The sequence below is a fragment of the Panthera uncia genome, chromosome B1, assembly GCF_023721935.1.
Source record: "Panthera uncia isolate 11264 chromosome B1, Puncia_PCG_1.0, whole genome shotgun sequence".
In the NCBI taxonomy this organism is placed as follows: domain Eukaryota; kingdom Metazoa; phylum Chordata; class Mammalia; order Carnivora; family Felidae; genus Panthera; species Panthera uncia.
In genome coordinates, this window is record NC_064811.1 from 151,299,430 (window position 1) to 151,321,353 (window position 21,924).

Genomic DNA, 21,924 nt, shown 5'->3' on the forward strand with positions numbered 1-21,924 from the left:
AAGAAATAGGGCATTGCTGCCAATGCATATGCCTTCTTACTTCCCATAGGCCTCCATGCAAATGCCATTCCACGAAGCTTCTAACCACCCTGTTTAAAATGTCAACCCCAGCTTCACTTCGTACTCCCCTTCCCTGCCTTATTTTTTTTCCCATAGCACTTACTGTATTACATATTCATTCATTCATTCATTCAACTGTAATAGGATTTAAGCTCTAACCGGGCTAGGATTTTTGTCTGATTTATTCAGTGCAATTTTGCCAGTACTGAGATTAGCACCTGGCTTTTCCTAGATACTTAGTAAAGACTGCTGAGGGAAAGGGTGAATGTGAGAAGGGACGAGGGGATGGGTTTGAGAGACGTGTCAAAGATGAAAATCATGGGGCGCCTGGGTGGCTCAGTCGGTTAAGCGTCCGACTTCAGCTCAGGTCACGATCTCACAGTCCGTGAGTTCGAGCCCCGCGTCGGGCTCTGGGCCGATGGCTCAGAGCCTGGAGCCTGCTTCCGATTCTGTGTCTCCCTCTCTCTCTGCCCCTCCCCCTTCATGCTCTGTCTCTCTCTGTCTCAAAAATAAATAAACGTTAAAAAAAAATTAAAAAAAGATGAAAATCATGTCTCAGGAGAAGGATAAACACAGCAATCTTTAGTAAGTTAACTAAGCAGTTCTTACCCTTCTAAGTAGTGAAGTATGTAGTTGGGGAATTCTTGGACATTGAATTTCCACTTAAGGAAGCTAAGGAAATCTTTGCTAAGTAATGGATTTGGAGAATAATTATAGTAATGAACTAGAAATTACAGTTTTTCTCAACCTGCTAACTGACTTAACCCCCAAGTTAACGTTGTTTCATGAATCAAAATTGAGCGTGCATGAATGTATGTGCACCGGGCATGATATATATGCTCTTTTTTTCCTTGAAGCCCTCAGCCTTTCCACTTTTAGTCTGAATTCTAGGCCTGTTACTGCTTATGGTGAAGATAAGGGCTTTAGCTCTCATTCTGTTTCCTGGCTACTGATTCTAATGTCATTACTGCTGCATGTGACATTTGAGTTTGGGACTCCTTATTTAGGATTTGACAGCCAGGATTATGTGTGGAGATATTAAAGAGGATTGTATTATTTAATTGGGTGGGCAGAATCTGTAGTATAGTCCTGATAGGATTATGATGGCACTCTACTTTGGGTTCTTGAGATTGGATATGGAAACCTTCTTATGTTTGTGAATTTGTAAGCCTCCATTTTCTTTGAGTACGAATAAAATCCAGTTCTACTTTTCTTTCTTAATAGGAGTTTAAAACTCAGCTGCCACCTGGTAGATCCATGTGGAAGACAGCAGTAGTTCAGATGTAGCCAATGTTGATGTGTGGGAATTTAGGCCTTGTGTTTCCAGATCCTCTGAATTTTTAAGAGAATTCTGATGAGGAATCTTCCAATTTTCGACTTTTGTTCTATACTGTGAGGACTAAACAAAAGACAGCTGTGAGCTGTATTGGGCCTGTGGACCTTGAGTATGTGACTTCTGGTTTGGAGACTGAAGTCTGGATCTAGCTAAAAAGAGTAAGGGAACAGGAGAGTTAATTTCATACTCAGTAAAAACTTTTTCCTGCTAAATCCAGTCCAATCAAAGAGAAGTCTAATCACAATAAAACTGGAGAAATATGGGTTCATAAAATTAGAAACCCAAGGATAACTACAAACACTGAGAGAAGTAATTATAAGAGCTGCTTTGCTTGGAGCCTAAGAGTCTTTCGGTAATCTATACTAATCTCTTGTATACCTGGAAGTTACTTTAACATATAATTACTAAAATGAATATGTATGATTCTGTTAACATAGATGTGAAATATATTTCACAATCCCCCCCCCCCCGCCTCCACACACAAAAGTGCACCAATATTGTTATAATTCTCTGGCCAGATTTAAACTTTCGAGCTCAGGTAGACAATAGATTAAAATTTACTGTGCTCGTGTCTCAGGAGAAAGATAAACACAGAGGGGAAGAAGCAGGTGATTTTCAAGTGACTGAGTTAATAGTGAATGTATTCTTTGAATTGCACTATCCCAATATTGATCATTGAAATTGTATGAATTTATAAATAAGGGTTTTCATATTTCTAAAGTTTTGTGATTGTGAAATATGCCAGTTGTGGTTCACCAGCCATATTTTTTGGATGTTCCCCTGTTCTCAACCAGTTGTAGTTTGTGTGGGTGGAAGATTCTAATAGAAGAGGATTGTTTCTCCAAGGACTGTCAGAGGTAGTGACCCAAATGTGCTTCCATTTCTGAAGACCCCTCCCTGCCTCATTTTTTGGGATATTCAGCATTGCCCATTTCTGATCTTTTCTGGCAGTCCATGGATGCATTTTCTCTCTTCACGTAATGTGTGTCATTTATAATTATCTCCTAGTTTCTCATTGAAGGCAGAATTTGTATTTGTTCTTTGTTTGCTTTATTGTTTGGGGGATGATGTTAGCAGAAATGCTGGAGGAAATGTCTTTATTCTATCCGGGGTAAATGCGACTGGGAATAACATAAGTGACCGTTGGATGTTTAAGAAAGATAAATATAGAGAAATAATTAAGCTGAGAAATGATGTATGGATAGGAATTAGCCTCAAGATTTCAGGACAGAAAGAAAGTCACAAATGAAAGCCCTGAGGCTAGAAAACTGGGCACCCCTGGCCAATTAGAGATGGCCAGTGTGGGCCAAAGGCAGACGGTGCCGGATTGTGTGCCGGATTGTGATGCTGGATTGCAGGTGAGACAGAGGCAGGTGCCAGGCCACCTAGAGAGCTTAAAACAGTGTTTGCCGAATAACAAAGAGCCTTGTGTTGGATACTGATAAATTCAGAGAGATATACTCTGTCCTGTAGAAGCCTATGGTCTAGCTGAAGAGATTACCCAGGTATTAAAAAGTTTATATCATGCAGCCAAATGATAGGTAATATGACCAAATGATAGGTAGTAAGTAAACGTAGAGATAGTTTTGACTTGTAGGAATTATGGGAGGAAAACTCACTTTTGGGGTTCTTGTGGAAGGATTCTTTTTTTTTTAAGTTTATTTATTTTGAGAGAGAACAAGAGCAGGGGAGGGACAGAGAGAGAGACGGAGAGAGAGAATCCAAAGCAGCCTCTGCATTGTCAGCATGGAGACCAATGCAGTGCTCGATGCAGTGCTCAAACTCATGAAACATGAGATCCTGACCTCTGAGCCCAAATCAAGAGTTGGACGCTTAACTGACTGAGCCACCCAGGCGCCCCTATGGAAGGATTCTTAAGGGAGCTAGAGTTTGAGCTTTACTCACGGGGTAGGGCTTGAATAAACATAGTTGTTAGAGGGAGTGGCATTGTCTGAGTGTAAGTGTGTGGAATACAGGAAGTATGCTAGCTTGCTGGAGTGGAGGAATCTTATAGGGCTGTGATGTGGGAGATGATGCTCGACTAGTAACTTGGGTTACCTCTACATACCAGGCATCTGCAAATATCAGTGCTAGAAGTAACCAGAAATAGAACTTGTTGAATGCTTGATGTTCATGTTCTTATTATAAGTAAAAAGAGCTATACAAGTGATCTGGTTTATAACTTCTCATTTCTTCTGCAACATCGTTACCAGCTGCTTCTCTCTTCTCTCGTTAGATAGTTCCATTAATGGGGAACTGACTCTTTAACACAGTGCTAATTATCCTTCTTTCTTTTCTTTTTTCTTTTCTCTTCTCTCCTCGCCTCTTCTTTCCTTTCCTTTCCTTTTCTTTTTCTTTCTTTGAGAGGGAGAACATGAGCAGGGAAGAGGGGCAGAGGGAGAGAGAGAATCTTAAGCAGACTCTATGCCTAGCACAGAGCCCAACGTGGAGCTCAACATGGGACTCAACACAGGGCTCGATCTCATGACTGTAAGATCATGACCTGAGCTGAAATCAAGATGTTGGATGCTTAACTGACTGAGCCACCCAGGACCTCCCCTACTCCTGCCTTTTTAAAGTAGACTTCATGCCCAGTGCAAAGCCCAGCATGGGGCTCAAACTCATGACCCTGAGATCAAGACCTGAGTTGAGATCAAGAGTTGGATGCTTTACTGACTGAGCCACCCAGGTGCCCCAAAACAGTGCTTATTATTCTTGTATTAGAGATCCCTCTTCTTTTTGCTTTCTCCAGTGGATCACCAAATTCAGCCTCTAAACTGACCTAGAACAAGTCTGTTTCTCCTCTTGGGGACAAGTATGTGAACCCTCTCAAATCAGAAGGTGGTGTCATGTCTTCCTTTAATCTTCCCTGCCCTGTGCCAGGCTACATATTTCCAGTCCTTTGATCTATTCTTTCAGTGGTAGCATTTTCAAACCCTTCTACATCCTGAGTGCTGTTCTCCAAAATATTCTAGTTTATCAATGATGCTTTTAAAATTTTTCTTCAAAATTGGAGTACTCCAAATGTCAATGAAACAATAAATAGGGCTTTTAGTGATGTTTATACTTATTAAAGTTGGCTAGAGAAGCAAAGATTGACTCATGAGTCTGGTCAGTGTCAAGATTTTTAGTCAGATCAGCTTTATTCCTTAAGTGGAAAGCACATTGGGGGAGGGGTGACCAAGAAAAAATAATGATCATCACACAGATTGTTGTTTGGTTGCTGGTACTGCCAGCTAAGTCCAGAAAAGCAACAATATCATTACGTAGCATGGCTGTGTTAGAATAAGCTCTTTGTGATGTATACATCCGTTATGGAGTAAGTTGGAGAGAGATCCTGTTAAAATTGAGATTTCAAATATTTCTAATTGTGAAGGTTTCAGAAACTTAAATCTTTAAAAGAGGTGTTGATATTTGGATATAATGTTTAATTTTGGTAGGTGGACAGCAGTAATTGATTTGTAACTTGTCATTTTTTTAAAAATAAAGTCTTCTAATGTTTATTTTTGAGAGAGAGAGAGTGCAAGCAGGGGAGGGGCAGATAACAGAATCTGAAGCAGGCTCCAGGTTCTGAGCTGTCCGCACAGATCCCAACGTGGGTCTCGAACTCACAACCCATGAGATCATGACCTGAGCTGAAATCAGACGCTTAGCCAACTGAGCCACCCAGCTGCCCCTGTAACTTGTAATTCTACTGATATTGCTTTGTATTTTACACATAGAGGGTACTATGTGGGTTATTTTAGTCCCAAATTGATTTTTTTTTGTTATGGTAAAAAATATCAATAAAAATTTCCAAAGATCACTAACATATAAAATCGTCATTAAATTTCTTCTTCATATTGTGGCATTCTAAAAATTAGGAGTGTAATTAGACATAATTTTATGGTATGGATTTATTATTTAAATGAGACATAAGCTGCACCCCTAAACCAGGTCAGTAAAAAGAAGGAGATGAGTAGCTTATCCACAGATAACTGTTCTGTCCAAACTATGCAACTAAATCATTTGTTTCTCAAGTTGACTTCTTCCTGAAAAGCACATCCATCCATGTTCATCCACCTGAGCTGTTAACATCTCCAGTAACTAGACAGTCACCATTTGGGAAACAGTAATTGTTGCAGGCAAGATTCATCAATGGATCCTCAAATTCATGGGTGAAAGTATGATGAGAAATGGTATTTACATAGTCTCAAAGTCTCCCCTTAAAAGAAAAATGTTCGAAGGGAAAACTAGTAACATTACTAGTAATGTTAGTGGAGAAACCTAGTAGATACAACCATAAGCAAGTGATCACAGAGTTACTGTCATCAGTTATAAGATGTGGATGGACATCATCATGTGCCTTCTGGTATGAGGCACTGAGAAGGGCACAAGATTTTTTTGTGTGTTGTGCTTGCCAAAATGCTTAACCTGAATTTAGTTCTGAGGAAGCATTAGAGAAACCCAGATTGAAGGATGTTCTACAAAATAACTGGCTGGTCCTCTTCAAGTGTCAAGGTCATGAGAGACAGACTCTCCCAGATGGGAGGAGACAGACAATTGCATCTCAGGTGTGATCCTGGACCAGAGAAAGGACATCAGTGGGACACAATTGGCAAAATGTTTATATAAGGTTGGCTGTAGACTACTTAATATGTTTTGTGTTGATGGTTAATTTCCTGGTTCGATCATTATGACTATGGTTATGTAAGATGTCAACATTTGGGGAAGTTGGGTGAAGCATACACAGGAATTCTTTGTACTATTTTTGGAATGTTTTGTGATTCTGAAGGTATTTAAAGTGAAGTTAAGCAATAACAACAAAAAGTAATTCAGCTCAGCTGAGAGAACTAAGACTTTCAGGTTTTTATTTTGTGACATCTCTCTTGATTGGTCAGGGACTGATTTTCTTTGCTTCCTAAATGCCCACTGTGAGCTGGACACTGGACACTGTGAGGTTTCTAAATGAGGGATTTGGGGAGAAGTTAGCCATTACTATATTGGATTGCGACTATACTTTTTGAAAGGTTTTGTTTAATTCATTAATTTACTTATTTATCTTTGTACAGAGCTGTAATTACATCTTTGGGTTTCCAATGGCTCTGTAGGTTATTTGAGCTTTGCTGCTGTAGTCACCAGAATCCCTAGCTGGAAACTTAGCTCTGTAATTAATTTGCTGGTTTGTTTCTGTTTTTATTATTAGGTTCTGAATTCAGGTTAGTCTCATGGATTCTTATGTGATGGGTCATATATTACTGAATTTTATATTTGTCGATTGTCTCTTAGGAAGAGCTGAGTTTTGTATAAAATATTTAAACTTGAAATATCATGCTAAATATCATATTTTTACCTCAGAAAAGACTGTCTGGAGTTTTATAAGTATAATGAATAAGTAAACTGACACTGGCATAAGCACCAGGTGGTAATCTTTTATTGGGTAATAATTAGAATGGAGGAAATTAATACATTGGGAAATGTTTCTGTTAGCAAGAACAGTTGTTAATGTATGACTCATAGATTTTTAAGTCTAGAAGAAACTTGATGAGGCTGTTTTGATCAGTGTGGAAGAGGGGAAGAGCCTGGACTGGGGAGTCAGAAGACCTAGTTTTACATCCCAGACCCATCACTGCTCTTTATTGTCTAAGTCAGGTCATTTTACTTTTCTGAGCCTTGAGTTTCTCATCTGTAAAACTGGAAAAATTATAGTATCTTGCAAAATTATTGTGAGAATTACATGAAGTAGCATGCAATGTCCCTGGCCTGATGTGGGCGTTTCATATATGCCGGCTCTGTTCTTACTTCCAGCTAGCTTTATAAGTAACCCATCTGCAATGGATGAGAATCTGCTTTGCTTTTAAAGACCTATGCAGAGATGCATATATGCAATGGTACATTACATAGTCATAAAAAAGGATGAGATCGTGCCATATTTCACCACATGGATGGACCTAGATAAGTCAGACTGAAAAAGACAAAATACCATATGACTTCACTCATGTGGAATCTAAAAAAATAAATTAATAAACAAACAAAAAGCAGAATCAGAGCTGTAAATATAGAGAACAAAGTGATGGTTGTCAGAAGGCATGCAGTGGATGGATGGACAAAATGGGTGAAGGGGAGTAAGAGGTATAGGCTTCTTGCTACGGAATGAATAGGTCATGGGGATGAAAGGTACAGCATAGGGAGTGTAATCAATGGTATTGTAATAAGGTTGTATAGTGACAGATGGTGGCCCTGCTTGGGGTGAGTACAGCATAATGTATAAACTTGTGGAATCATTATGTTGTATGCCGGAAACTAATATAACATTGTTTGTCAACTATACTAAAAAACAACAATAGTAACAAAACCCCGAAAAACAGTAAAACCGCAAAGATGACAGCATGTGTCCGTGATCTCTACCAGTATTTCATAGGGTCTTTTTGTTGGGAAGTTTTTCCATATCTCTTATTCCAGAGAAATTACTTTCTTTTGTATGTCAGCCATAATTGGCTGTCACCCCAGGATCCATTAGACAAGTGTCACTCTTTGGTAGACTTTCCTTGGTATTTTCTTTCTTTTTTTTTTTTTAATTATTTTAATGTTTTTATTTATTTTTGAGACAGAGAGAGACAGAGCATGAGCAGGGGAGGGGCAGAGAGAGAGGGAGACACAGAATGTGAAGCAGGCTCTAGGCTCTGAGCTGTCAGCACAGAGCCCTACGCGGGGCTCGAACTCACAGACTGTGAGATCATGACCTGAGCCGAAGTCGGACACCCAACCGAATGAGCCACCCAGGCGCCCCTTTCCTTGGTATTTTAATGTTCTTATCTGAAATCATTTGATGTAAGTAAGTATTAAAATTTTTTTAGAAGAAATTTTTTTTATGAGACAAAGGGATAAGAAGTTGTATAGACAATTAGAAGGAAGCATTTCTGTGTTCAGTTTCCTTTAAAGTCTTAGGCTTGAGTTGTCATTTTGATCCTTGGAGAGAAACCAGTTATTCCTAAAATGCCAGTTACTGTTTTTGTCTCACTCCAGTTTCAAAAGTCCTTTCCTTTATTCTTAATTCTTAAACTTTCTGATTTTGACATTGTACTGTGGTGGTGAAAGTGAATATCATTGTTTTTAAGAATTACACACTGAAATGTTTAGCACTAATGGGCATGTCTGCAGCTTACTCTTGGATGATTAAGAGATGGGCGGTGGGGGGGAATGATAGAGTAGCTGTGGCAGTGTTAACTGGTGAAGTTGTTTTGGGGGAAGGGAGTTCCTTGTGCTTTTCTTGCAACTTTTCTCTAAGTTTAAAACTATCTTGGAGGATCTGGGTGACTCGGTCAGTTAAACATCTGACTCTTGATTTCAGCTCAGGTCATGACCTCATGGTTTGTGAGATTGAGCCCCACATTGGCTCTGTGCTGGCAGCACAGAGCCTGCTTGGGATTCTGTCTCTCTCTCTCTGCCCCTCCCCTGCTTGCTCTCTCTCTCTCTCTCTCTGTCTCTGTCTCTGTCTCCCTCCCTCAAATAAATAAACTTAAAAAAATTTTTAAAAACAATCTCAAAATTATATTGGGTTGAGTTGTATGCCTGTACCCTGAGGAGGTGTCAGTGTGCGGCAGTTTTGGGGTGAGGGGAGTTAGAAGCACCTGGGTAAGCATAGAATAAGTGAGTGATTCAGTAAGTAGTAATTTACTGGGAAAAAAATTAGTTGTTCCTTAAATTAAACCTTTTTTCCTTAGCCAGAACAGAATTCAGGTTTTTTTTAAAAAAATTTTAATGTTTATTTTTGAGAGGGAGAGAGAGAGAGAGAGAGACAGAACAAGAGCAGGGGAGGGGCAGAGAGAGAGGGAGACACAGAATCCAAAGCAGGTTCTAGGCTCTGAGCCATCAGCACAGAGCCCAACGTGGGGCTCAAACTTAAGAACCATGAGATCGTGACCTGGGCCGAAGTCAGATGCTTAACCGACTGAACCACCCAGGTGCCCCAGAATTCAGTTTTTTAATAGAAGGACCTATATAAAGAGTGAGCTACTGCTGTATCAAAGCAGAGAAAACTACTTGGGAGTGAAATCAGATGGTAAAAAGTAATGAAGGTTTAAATTATATTTTTTACAAGACCCATACAAGGATAAGCAGAATGGATAAAGCAGAAATATTAGGACTTTAAAAACTATCCAGTGCTCAGATGATGCTTCTTCTTCCTGAGAGATACAAATTAGTTTTCTATAAATAAGGACTCTTAGGGGTGCCTGGGTGGCTCAGCTGGTTGAGTGTCCAACTTCGGCTCAGGTCATGGTCTTGTGGTTAGTGGGTTTGAGCCCTGCATCAGGCTTGCTGGTGTCAGTGGGGAGCCCTCTTGGGGTCTCTGTCTCCCTCTCTCTCTGCCCTTCCCCTGCTCGTGCTCTCTCTCAAAAATAAATAAACATTAAAAAAAATTAAGGACTCTACCCTACTAGTTAATAGATATTAATTTAGCCTTTATTTTAAATTGCTGTTTGATTTCAAAGTTAATATTTAGTAGTAGTAATAAAAATTTACATGATATTTATTATCATTTTACCCTTCAAAAATTGTCTTCTAACCAAGAAAAAAAATTTTTTTTAACTTTCTTCCTCTTCTTTCATGTCCACAATGACATCCCTTTTGGAAACTCAGAAGCCAGCCAAAGGTAAGATACTTGATTTATTATAAATGCTTGTGAAGATCTTATATGTGTATTTATAAGTACTGGTAATTTTCTTCTCAAAAATTTTTTCTGTCACTTTTGTAAAAGTAATGCAAGCTGTCAGCCTGTTCATAAATCCAAAATCATTTATTGGCATAGGAGGAACTGGAGGTTTATGGAAAAGCTGTATTTGTACTTTGACCAATTCTGGCCAGTTTCCTGGCAGCTATAACACAGATTCCTTTTGTGCTCTACTGTTCACCATGGATTGGCTCGAAACTGGTCGTTCCAGACTGTGGTCAGAACCGTGCTCGGCAGACTCATCCATGTTGCTCCTGAGACAGCTGGGGACACATTCTCAGGCCAACAGAAAGCAGTCCTGGCCCACAGCTTTGTCAGGCAAATGTGCTTTCATCTTAGATTTGAGCCCAGATTCTAAAGAAACTTCTGTGGAGCGCATCAGTATCTCCTAAGGAATTCATAGGTGTGCCAAAGTGGGCACAAGGACTGTATTTTTGAATTGACCATACTCTGCCATTACTTGGAACTTGTCAGGAAATTCAGATTTTTATCTAAGTTCTTAGAATTTTGTTTTTTGTTTTAAGAGTCTGTGGTTGAATTGTAATTCCAATCTCTATTATTGTTGCTAAAATATGTATAGGAATGGCTCTTTGGGACTGAATAATTTTTTAATAGTATAATGTGGCACTGGATTTCTTTATATTTATAAAATTCACTTTACTAGTTTGATCTCTTCTGTGTACAGGTATTGGATTATTTTTTGTTTTCTTATTTTTTTTGATGGAGCCAGAGACTGGAGATTGCAGTAAAGATGTGAGGAAGCATTACATGACCATTTAAAAACTATTCATGTTTTATTTAATTCAGTTTTGTCTTCATGTTTAGAGACAACATTTTGTTGACATAAAAAGTATAGAAGGACCAACATCACATTACTAACATAGTGGTTACTTCTAGGGAGAGGCATGCTTGGTGAATGGGAGACCTTTAATTTTTACTTTATGTTTCTGTGTTATTTGACTTTGTGTAGTGAATATGTGCTTCTTTACTGTTATTTGAAAATAAAGTTTTATTTTATTTTAAGGGAACAATATTTAGAAAGAAAAGGGCTTGTCCTTTAGGACATCCTTGGCTGAAGATTCTTATAATAATTGGAAGATTCCTATATAACAAAATTGCTTAAACTTAGAGACCATTCAGCATTGTGAGTAAATAAAAACTAAGTGTTCATTAGTTCCCAACTTTGTACCAGGCTGTGGCACTTTCACATAATTTGAGGAATACAGCTAATCCAACCTAATGATGGAGAGCCTAGTGATAAGCAGACCCCAGCTGAAAGGCTGGTTTCCAATCCCAGCTCCCTCACCTGCCAGCTACCAGATTCTTAATTTCTTTATACCTCAGTGTCCTGTGAACAGGGCCTAGCACCTGTATTGACTAGTGGTTTCTGTAATGGTAGCATTTCTACTGCAATTGAGAATTAGAAATGCAATTGTTAAAGAAATCCCTAAATTAAAAAAAGAAAGAAAAGGGGCGCCTGGGTGGCTCAGTCGGTTGAGCGTCCGACTTCGGCTCAGGTCACGATCTCGCGGTCCGTGGGTTCGTGCCCCGCGTCGGGCTCTGGGCTGATGGCTCGGAGCCTGGAGCCTGCTTCTGATTCTGTGTTTCCCTCTCTCTCTGCCCCTCCCCCGTTCATGCTGTGTCTCTCTCTGTCTGAAAAATAAATAAACGTTAAAAAAAGAAAGAAAAGGAAAAAAAAACCCAAACCCATAATGACTGAGAGAGGAGTGCCATTCTGAGCCTGCTCTCTGGTAAGTGCATGCATATGGGGATGGCACCTTTGAAGTGAGAGCTAAGCTTACAGAACAAGAAGCAGGATAGTTTCTACTTATCCTGATTAAGAACAGAATTAAATAAAATAAGAGATGAGAGTTGAAAGCTAGAACAGAAGAAACCTAATTTGAATTTCACATTTTATTCATCCTCACCATGCTGTAATGATTGTCACTATGGCTGACAAATGCAGTTTGAAAAGGACCCAAAATGCAGTTTGCCCCAACCCCAGTCCTTTGGGACCACCTTCCATATTCCTTTTTCTTTTCTTCCTCTCTCTGTTGGAGTATTGCTAACACAGCGAACCACCACTCTTGACAGATACAGGTCTAGCTTTGGAAAAATGTTGAGGGTCAGTAATGTACAACATAGTGCTTCAGCCGGTGAATGGCTTCTGGGCTCCAGGGCTCCTACCTCTTCCTGGGTCTTGCTAGTCATTGGGCTTCTCCTTGCCTTCTTGGCCTAGCATTCCCATCACTGCTCCCTCCCAGGGAACAAACACCTCCCTGTCTGCTGTTTTGCAGAAAGATGGGGGTGTTCTGATCATTCTCTGCTTTAAAGGTCTTTTTAACCAGTCATCCTGGCGGCTGCCCCCAGGGTGCTCTCATGCCCATTTACTTGTTCTCTTGGTGCTCTCCCAGAACTGCTCTTACCTTTGCAACCATCTTCTTCTGCAGTGTTTTGGCTCCGTTCTGCCCTACCCTGTCCCCCATCAGTCTCATTATAGCTATTTTTCAGAGAATCTCCATTTCTATCCAGACAGAAGCAAGCAGTCTAGCTTTCAAAAACTTGCTCTCCTTTCCCCTCTTCTTTCCCCTTTTGGCTCTTTCCCTTCTTTCGCTCCATCATTTTGAGTTAATTTCAAGTGGGAGGGGGATATAGGCATGCATACTTAATTTACGGTTTTAATCTAATTTCCTTTCTTTAAAAAATTTTTTTTTAACTTTTGGAACTTCGATCCAGGTAGTCTTGTGAGTTTACACAGATGCACTCTCCTGGAGGGACAGATAAAATATTTTAAAATACTGAAATCATGTCATCATACTCAAAAACAACATAATGTGGGGCGCCTGGGTGGCTCAGTCGGTTTGACATCTGACTCTTCATTTCAGCTCAGGTTGTGATCCCAAGGTCACTGAGCCCCTCATTGGGCTCTGCACTGATCTTGGAGACTGCTTAAGAGTGTCTCTCTCTCTCTCTCCCCCCCCCATCCCTCTCTCCCTCTCCCTCCCTCCCTCCCTCCCTTTCCCCTCTTCCCTTCCCCGTCCCCCCTTCTGCTCTCTCTCTCTCAAAAAAAATTGCTTCAAAAACAACATAATGTAACTTTAGGGACTAGCAGCAAGCTGGGGCTAATGCAGTGTTTACTGGACCTTGGGATCAGACACAGGTTCTCAGAAGTGATTAGAGGTTCACCTCTTATTAGATTAGATTAGAGGGGGCCCTGATGTATGGGTGGATGAGGACTGGAGAACTCATCATATGAAAACTGATTTGAGTGAGGCTCCAACATGAATGAAGTCTTAAGAAAAAGATTTTGGCCACCAACATTGAGCTGTCTGTGGAAATTAGAGGGCGTGGAGACATTGGACTTTGGAAAGACCAAAATCTGGGCTTCAGTATCTGGGAGTGGCCGTGTGACTAGTCATGTAAAGGTGGCCAGAGGGAGAGGAAAAAAACAAGCAACCACGTAAACCATAAAACACAAACTCCCTATTCAGGTGCACTTGCAAACTGACATATAAAGGCCCAAGAGGAAAACTGTTATCAAGAAGTGAGGCAGCCGACTCCCAAAATTGGAGAGTTTGAACTACAGGCTGAAATGATTTTAAAAACAATTACACTTAAAATCCTTAGAGACTTAATTATAAAACATGAAATCAAAAAAAGAAAAACCAATGAAAAAAAGTTAAAGATTGCTAAATAAATAAATAAATAAGGAAGCAAGCAAGCATATTTTGGAAAGTCGTAAATGTAAAAGATCCAAACAGAGCTGGTCTGTGATATCTCACCAGGTGGCATTAACCACTAACCATTTTCCAGTGTGTATTCTTACTAAGCTTTTCATCTGTATAGATTTTGGAACAAACATGGGACTGTGGTCCAGACTTTATAACTTTCACATTAATACATGAACATTTTCTTATCAGTGTTCTGCAACTAAAAGCTATGCAGTATTGTACGTGGGTGTGTTATAATTTTTCGATTCTGCTGTCTTGTAACATTTTCAACATGCTGTAGTAACCATCTTTACATCTTAATTCTTTTAAAATACCTGTATTTTCTCTGAGAAAACTAAAACTGTAGAGAATGTATAAAAGCATAAAGAGGACAGAGATCACTAATCTTATGCAGAAATAAATTTTATATGTGTAACTAGGTGTGTGTACATGTATATGTGTATATAATAACCACCATAAATATTGTTTTGTAACCTCCCCCTTTTCACTTAACATTGTGAAGTGTTTTCCATGTGAAATAAAGGTCTATATCATTTATAGAGTATTTGTTGTAAAACTGTACCATAAATAATTTAACTAACCTCCATTGTGAAGACGGTAAGTTATTTTTATTTCACTACTGTGAACAATGTTATCAATGTTACAACATTGTTATAGCATTATAAGTATATTAAGGGTTTATTCTTAGTACATACTATACTGTTTTTATTTTTCAACAGGTGTTTGCATATGATCATTGTTTCTGGTCCATGGATGAATCAGTCAGAGAAAAATATGCAGGTAAGTACAGCATCCTATTAACTACTTACAATATAGAAAAGGTGTTTTTATGTTTTTTCCATAAAGTATGACAGCATTATTTTTTGTATAACTTTAAAAACTATACAGAGAACTTCCTCCCGTCTTTGCTGTTTTTATATTAATCAGGAAATAGATTAACAAGGTGCTGTTCTTGGTATAAGACAATGAAGGTAGATTAATAGGGTACATGGTTGAAGTTATCACACGCATTCCCAGGCCTTACATGGGACCTGGAGTACACTAACCATTTAGATTCTCTTCGATGTCCGTGATGAGTCTAGTGAGGCAGCTTGATATAAGGAAAGATGAGCCAAGGAGAAAAGGAAACCCTTAGTTTAGTCCAGGCTCTGCTCCTACCTGCCTCTGTGACTAGTAAGTCACTTATGTTTCATTGTTTCATTTCTCTCTTTAATGGATTCTCTAAATTTGCTTGGAATTCTGTTATTTTCTTACTCTACTCAACGATGACTGTCTTAAGTTTAGAACTTGTCTACAAGTTTAGGACTACAGCGACAGCCTTCTAATTTCTTTTATTCCCAACTGCTTTTATGACACCTGTTTCTAAGCAGTATCTTTTAAATATTGTCATATTGTATTGGCTTTTGTCATGAGACAGAGTAGTATTACAGCTGGTTCAAAAACTTAAGGTTAGTTTAGTATAGCTGGCCTGACAGATTACTTACAGATTGCTTCTGTATTAGAAATAAGAGGATGATATGCTAATCTGGGAAATTAACTAGGAAGTGGGGCATATTGGAATGCTATTTTTAGCATTCTAACAAACATACTTTCTATGTAAGTATATATATAAGTATATAACAAACTGGATGCATAACAGCATCCAGGTCTTTCATATTTCATATTATATTCAAGACTCAAAGAGAGGCTGAATGATTTTGTTTGATTATTGACATACTTAATTTAGCCTGTGGAAGAGAATTTGAACCTATTATTTTTGTCCATGATTGAAAGCTAGAAGAAATTTTCAAGATCTTCTCTCTTCTAGCTGGTATGTATTGTAGGCCCTATAATTAAAAATTATCATTGAAGAAAAGGAGAGGAGATTGATATATATAATTGTTTAATTCAGGTTTACTGAGGTTCCAAATATAAACTTTGGATATTTTTAATCATCGTTTACAAAATTAGCAGTTCATTAGCTTTTTGCATTGCAGAGGATTTTTGGCCAGTGTTTATTAATTCAAGTTCATATTATCCAGGAACTTTTTACTCATTTCCTATCCTGGGCTAACTAGAAATACTTGAAAGACATAAGCCTTTGGACACCTTCATCAAGTCCTAAAATCTTGTTTGGAGATCTACAACTTGAAAAAGTGCATTTTTGAGGGGGTTGTTTTTAGTTTTTAAAAAGTTCTTCATATGTAGTTAAAATATCCTTTCTTATTCTTTTTCTCTCTTTCAGGTCAAGATGATGTTTTCAAGTGCCTTGGGGAGAATATCCTTCAGAATGCGTTTGATGGTTACAATGCATGTATCTTTGCCTATGGACAGACTGGTAATGTTAAATAATATATACTTTTTTAAGCTTTAAAGACCGTAACAGAGAAAGTAACAAAGAGAATACATATTGTTAGCATCTTATCAGTTACAATTGATAAGGAACATTTTGAATTCTGTACTTCTATGGTTAACAGGAAAGAAAATCTATATAAAGTGAAGGAGTCACTCTTATAAGGGTATGTTGCATAGGTTGTCCAGTTGAAAACTAGTCTTTGTGGAAGAATGGTTCTGGGAGCGCCTGGGTGGCTCAGTCATTTGAGCGCCCGACTCTTGGTTTCGGCTCAGGTCATGATCTTATGTGAGATCAAGCTCCATGTTGGGCTCTACACTAACAGCATGGAACTGGCTTGGGATTCTTTCTCTCCCTCTCTCTCTGCCCCTCCCCCACTTTCTCTCTCTCTCTCAAAATAAATAAATAAACATTAAAAAAATTAGAATGGTTGTGATATTTTTAAGAGCCAGTATATGATGTGGTTAAAAGAGCACAGATTCTGAGCCAGGGTAGCCCAGCTCCAGCCCAGCTCCTATGAAACTTCACCTCAGTTTTCTTATCTGTAAAATGTTGGTAAGTGTAAGCCTTCCTTATAGGGTTGTCACAATTAGTTAACATCAAAAACTTACAGAAAAAGCCTGGTACTTAAGAAGTGGTGTATTGGTTTGAGATATTATGACAATGGTAAATGTCAAGTGATAAAAGCAGCAATTTGTAGAATTAAAAATATGTTTATAAAAGCATTGCTACTAAAGAAGGAAAAAGAGTTATACTTAAGTTAGGACTATACATGATTTAATGTTTTCCTTTCTATTTTCCTGTGTTTTCTAAATTTTCTTTAATGAATATGTATTTTTGGTACAATGGAGAAAATAATTTTATAGTAGAGAAAGAAGATTACTCTGGTTTTTACACTGTTGCCAAAGGGTAGTAAGTTAATTTGCTCTGGGGCCTATAGGGATAATGTGTATTTTTTGTGCTATGATTAGTGGTTGGGAACAGTCACAGTAGTATTCATCATATGGATCTTCCCAGTTAATTTTAGAAAACTAGTTAGACCTCACTTTTTTTCAGTTGTTTTAGGTAATTTTTTTAAAGTATGAAGATGGTTAAATTATGTTTTTATTTTCTTCCTAAAAGGTGCTTATTTTATTTATTTTGAAAGAGAGAAAGCGTGCATGCGTAGGGCAGTGGGGGCCGAGAGAGAGGGAGAGAGAGAATCCTAAGCAGGCTCCATGCTGTCAGCTTGAAGCCTGAGGCAGGGCTCAGTCCCACGAGCTGTGAGATCACTACCTGAACCGAAATCAAGAGTTGGATGCTCAACCAGCTGAGCCACCCAGGCTCCCCAAAAGTGTTTACTTTAGATTTTACATGTGTAATAGGAAAGCTTCCATATTTGGTTAGTCTCATCATTATACTTGGTATATTTCTTATTTTATTTTGGGCATTTTACTAAGTGCTATAATTTATTATGAGCAATGGAATGGGAGTTATGTATTTAAACTTCTCAGAGACAGTAATAACTATGATTTCCACTTTATAGGATCTGGAAAATCTTATACCATGATGGGCACAGCCGACCAACCTGGATTAATTCCAAGACTTTGCAGTGGACTCTTTGAACGAACTCAGAAAGAGGAAAATGAAGAGCAGAGTTTTAAAGTAGAAGTGTCCTATATGGAAATTTATAATGAAAAAGTTAGAGACCTTCTTGATCCCAAAGGGTAAAGGACTTTGAAACTTTAATGTTATAGCATTAAGGACTAAAACAGACTTCTAAATTGACTTAAGTGAATTTTTTTATATTGAACTCTGGCAGAGTTCTTTGTGCTTTTATCTGTTTATCTAGTTATTGTCCTTGTGACTGTGTTTTCAGTCACATTGAGCAGCTTCCTGCAGTCAATTCTGGCTTTTGAGTTTAGGGCTGAGTTGGGGAGGGAAGTATTGTTGAGCCACATGTATTTGCCTCATACTGCCTTTTTTCACATACATCCAAAGCCACAAACAAAAAATACGCAATGAAAATTAAGTTGCTTAGTATCATGAGGGACTGGTATCCTTAATCAAGTGGAGTTTCTTTCTTTCTTTTCTTTCTTTTATAAAAGGCCAAGAAATTTCAGGTTATTAGCCATTTTTTCTTTGCTTGCTGAGAAGGGCATAATCAGAGATTTGAACCCTGGACTTTAGGATAGTTAATTTTAAAGATCCCCAGAGAAAAAGAATGTTCCATTTTATGGCATAGACTTTGAAAGAGAAGTGGTTTGAAAGTATTAGAAAGCCTTAGAAAATGCTGTTCTCACTCTGCAGTCATAACTGAACCTAATGAGGAAGATAAGTATCTGAGGAAATCTGTCCATTGCACAGTTTTCTGAGTCAGATTTTAAGGAAGTGCAACAATGGTGAAAAAGAAACAGATAATAACCACAGCCTGTGGTTTATAGATGTAAGAACAGTGTTTATAAGGTCAAAGAGCCACATGAACTGAGGCTTAGAATGTGGAGTTAAAAGGGGATGCATAATTATCCTTGGATGAAGAAGATGATCAAAAAAAGGTGGTCTTAGAAGCAGTGAATCATAGTGATGCTCAATCGTAAGAAAACGTGTCAATCCCTCACTGGTATCTGTTTTCTTTGTCAAAGGTAATGATCTTCAGTCCTTTTACAATGACATTCAATTGGCACTTAGTGTTTCTCTGTAAAACTTAACATTTAGGCACGCCTGAGTGGCTCAGTTGGTTAAGTGTGTGACATCGGCTCAGGTCATGATCTCACAGTTCATGAGTTCGAGCCCCGTGTCGGGCTCTGTGCTGACAGCTCAGAGCCTAGAGCCTGCTTTGGATTCTGTGTCTCCCTCTCTCTCTGCCCCTCCCCCAGTCATTCATTCTCTCTCTCTCTCTCTCTCTCTCTCTCTCTCTCTCTCTCTCTCAAAAATAAATAAACATTAAAGAAAAAAAAACCTTAACATTTATTGAATGATCATTATTACATGCCGAGCACTAGGCAAATTGTAAAGGAAGATCTCACAGTGTGGACAGAATGAGAGTTTTGGAAACAAGTAATTGTAATACAGTGCAGTGATGCTTTTAAATTATGAAGGAGGCTTATATAAAATAGGTGAGGGGAAAGAGGGACTGAGGAGAAGGGAAGAGTCCACGAAGAGAACTGGATGATTTTTGTGCTGAGTAGCAGTTTGTCCACTGAGAAGTTAGGTGAGAACCATTCAGGCATAGGGGACAGCCTATGCTAAAAGAATGGAGGTATAAGACATCACTTGCTTGGAGAGTGACCCCACTGTCCAGGGTGGCTGGAGGACCCTGAGCATGGCTGGAGGGCACTGAGCATGAAAGTCTAAACAGGGAACCAAAGGAGGCCAGAGGTAGGAAGTTTCTAGCTTAAGTACCCACATCTTGCTGAATACTGTGTCCTTGTACTTTTTCTGCATCTTCACCTCAGTGAAGAGCATCACTTTCTTTGAGATCCCAAAGTTCTTCTTGCCAGGAATTCTTAGCTGACTTTGTAGTCCACATTGCTTGTGTGCAATAGTTCCAACTTTTATCCACAGTTTGCCTGGAGTCTTTAATAATTTCTTATCTTTGTCTTGTATATAGTTAGTATTTAACAGCATGGGCTTGGGGTTCACATAGCTCTGCATGTGGGTCCCTCTAATTGTTACCTATTAAGCAAATTTAATATGCTTTCTAGGCCTCATTTGTACAGAGGGGATGATAATATTACATAATATTGCAGAGGGCTGTTGTGAAGATTGGCTGGGATGATACACCTGAGGTCTTAGAACAGTTACATAGTAAGTGCTCAGTTAGCTGCTGTTGTCTCCTCCATGAAAGTTTCTTGAGGATTTTTGTAATGTTTCTGAAGAGTTGAAGTGAATAGAATTAAAAACTCTAAAAGTGATCCCTTTTCAGTCAAAGACTGTCTGAGAGAACTTAGTTTTTTAAATCAAGTACTGATTTTATGAATTCAGTATCTACTGTGTGTAATGATATAATTATGTTGTTTTATACTCAGGAGGTAATACAGTACACATTATCTTTAAAAGAAAAGAAAAATTAAAGGAAAAAGTTATAGTATATCTTGAGATCAGAATTAAGTCAAATATTTGTTCTATATTTACTTCATGTACAGTTCTATAGTGGTAAGTGAAATTTTTGGTGGTTGATCCTAGGGTGCTAGAGGATTCCAAATCATTAGAAAATCAGTACATAAAATAAGAATCACTTGTAATCTCACCAGCAACAAATATTCTTTTTTTCATTGTAATGTTTATATTTAAAAAAATTTTTAATGTTTATTTTTGAGAGGTGGGGGAGGGGCAGAGGGGGGCGGGGACACAGAATTCGAAGCAGGCTCCAGGCTGTGTGCTGTGAGCACAGAGCCTGATGAAGAGCTGGAATCCATGAACTGTGAGATCATGACCTGAGCCGAAGTCAGACGCTTAACTTCCTGAGCCACTCAGGTGCCCCATTGTATTGTTTATATTTTTTAAGGAGCTTTTTTGAGAGAGAATTCATGTTCTATACAATCATCAACAAATATTTTTAATGTTTTTTGGTTGATGTATTAAGAATGCTGTATGTTCTAGGTTTTGGCAGATTCCCCTTACGGGGTTTATTAGTTCTTTCTTTTAAGTGGTATTTATTTATTTTTTAATCATGAATAAGTATTTAATTATACTGAATCCTTTTCACTACATTTATTGAAATGATTGTGTTTTGTTCCCCATTTAGTCTATCAGTCTAGTGTGATAATGGGCATGAATCAGTGTTAAAACAACCTAGCAGCCCTGGGATCAGCCTAATGTTACATTTTTAAATCATGATTAAATTCAGTGTATTGGCTTGTTTGTTTTTATTCATGACTGAGATTGGTCTGAGCTTTCTTGCACAGTTAACATTTATTGAGTTCTGTTCTTTGTACCACTTTCTGTGAAATGACAAGTAGATTGTTTGTATTTATTTGACTCTGCATTCTTTGTGGTAGGAAATAGACATCCCACAGTGTACCCTTTTGAGTGATGTGATATTTTACCACATTATGAAGTTTTTCTTACCAGTCAAGATTTTAAATTCTGGTTTAGATTCTTCTTGAATCAAGTTAGTTGGTTCTTTTTACTTGGGATCTTTATTGAATTCAGTGTATATTTTTATGGAGGACGATTGAGTCCTTTTAAAAACATGTTATTGTTTTAAAATTCTTTCTTTTTAATGAGCAGAAGTCGTCAAACGTTAAAAGTCAGAGAGCACAGTGTGTTGGGACCCTATGTCGATGGACTTTCTAAACTGGCTGTCACAAGCTACAAGGTAATAACATCCTTTATGTAAACTGCTTACAGTCACTGTAGCAAATTACTTCTTGTTTAAATTGTGATGATGATTTTTCTTGAAATTAAAAAAAATTACAGTAGTATTACTTAAAAGCTACTTTTTACAAAAATCTGTCTTGAAAAGCTATTTATGGCTATTAGGACAGTTTAATTTTGAGAGAAGGTTATACACATTTGCCAAGCATACCTGGTCATCTGTTGTGAGATACATATTTTTTCATATTTTATGAACTCTAAAATTGTGATATTCTTTATGGTTACATCTTAAAATTATAAATGGCAGCATTTTTCTTCCCTAGCAGTACATAAAATAATGAAGTTGCTTATGATTTCATTGATTTAGTGAAATAAAATATATGAATTGGGTAGTTGAAATTCAAAGTCTGTTTCTAATTTGAGAGGATCACGCATTGGTCTTTTATTCTCTTCATTT

General features: G+C 38.1%; 1 protein-coding gene across 3 annotated transcripts in view; it reads left to right on the forward strand.

The window, feature by feature from the left end:
* KIF13B (kinesin family member 13B) overlaps positions 1-21,924 on the forward strand; it is a 199,708-nt gene that overhangs the window by 58,279 nt on the left and 119,505 nt on the right. For all 3 annotated transcript variants that reach the window (XM_049632357.1, XM_049632358.1, XM_049632359.1), the window contains exons 3-7: positions 10,016-10,028; positions 14,557-14,617; positions 16,062-16,154; positions 17,695-17,875; positions 21,381-21,468. In XM_049632357.1, coding sequence (XP_049488314.1) covers positions 10,016-10,028; positions 14,557-14,617; positions 16,062-16,154; positions 17,695-17,875; positions 21,381-21,468 — 436 coding nt within the window. The remainder of the gene's footprint in view (positions 1-10,015; positions 10,029-14,556; positions 14,618-16,061; positions 16,155-17,694; positions 17,876-21,380; positions 21,469-21,924) is intronic.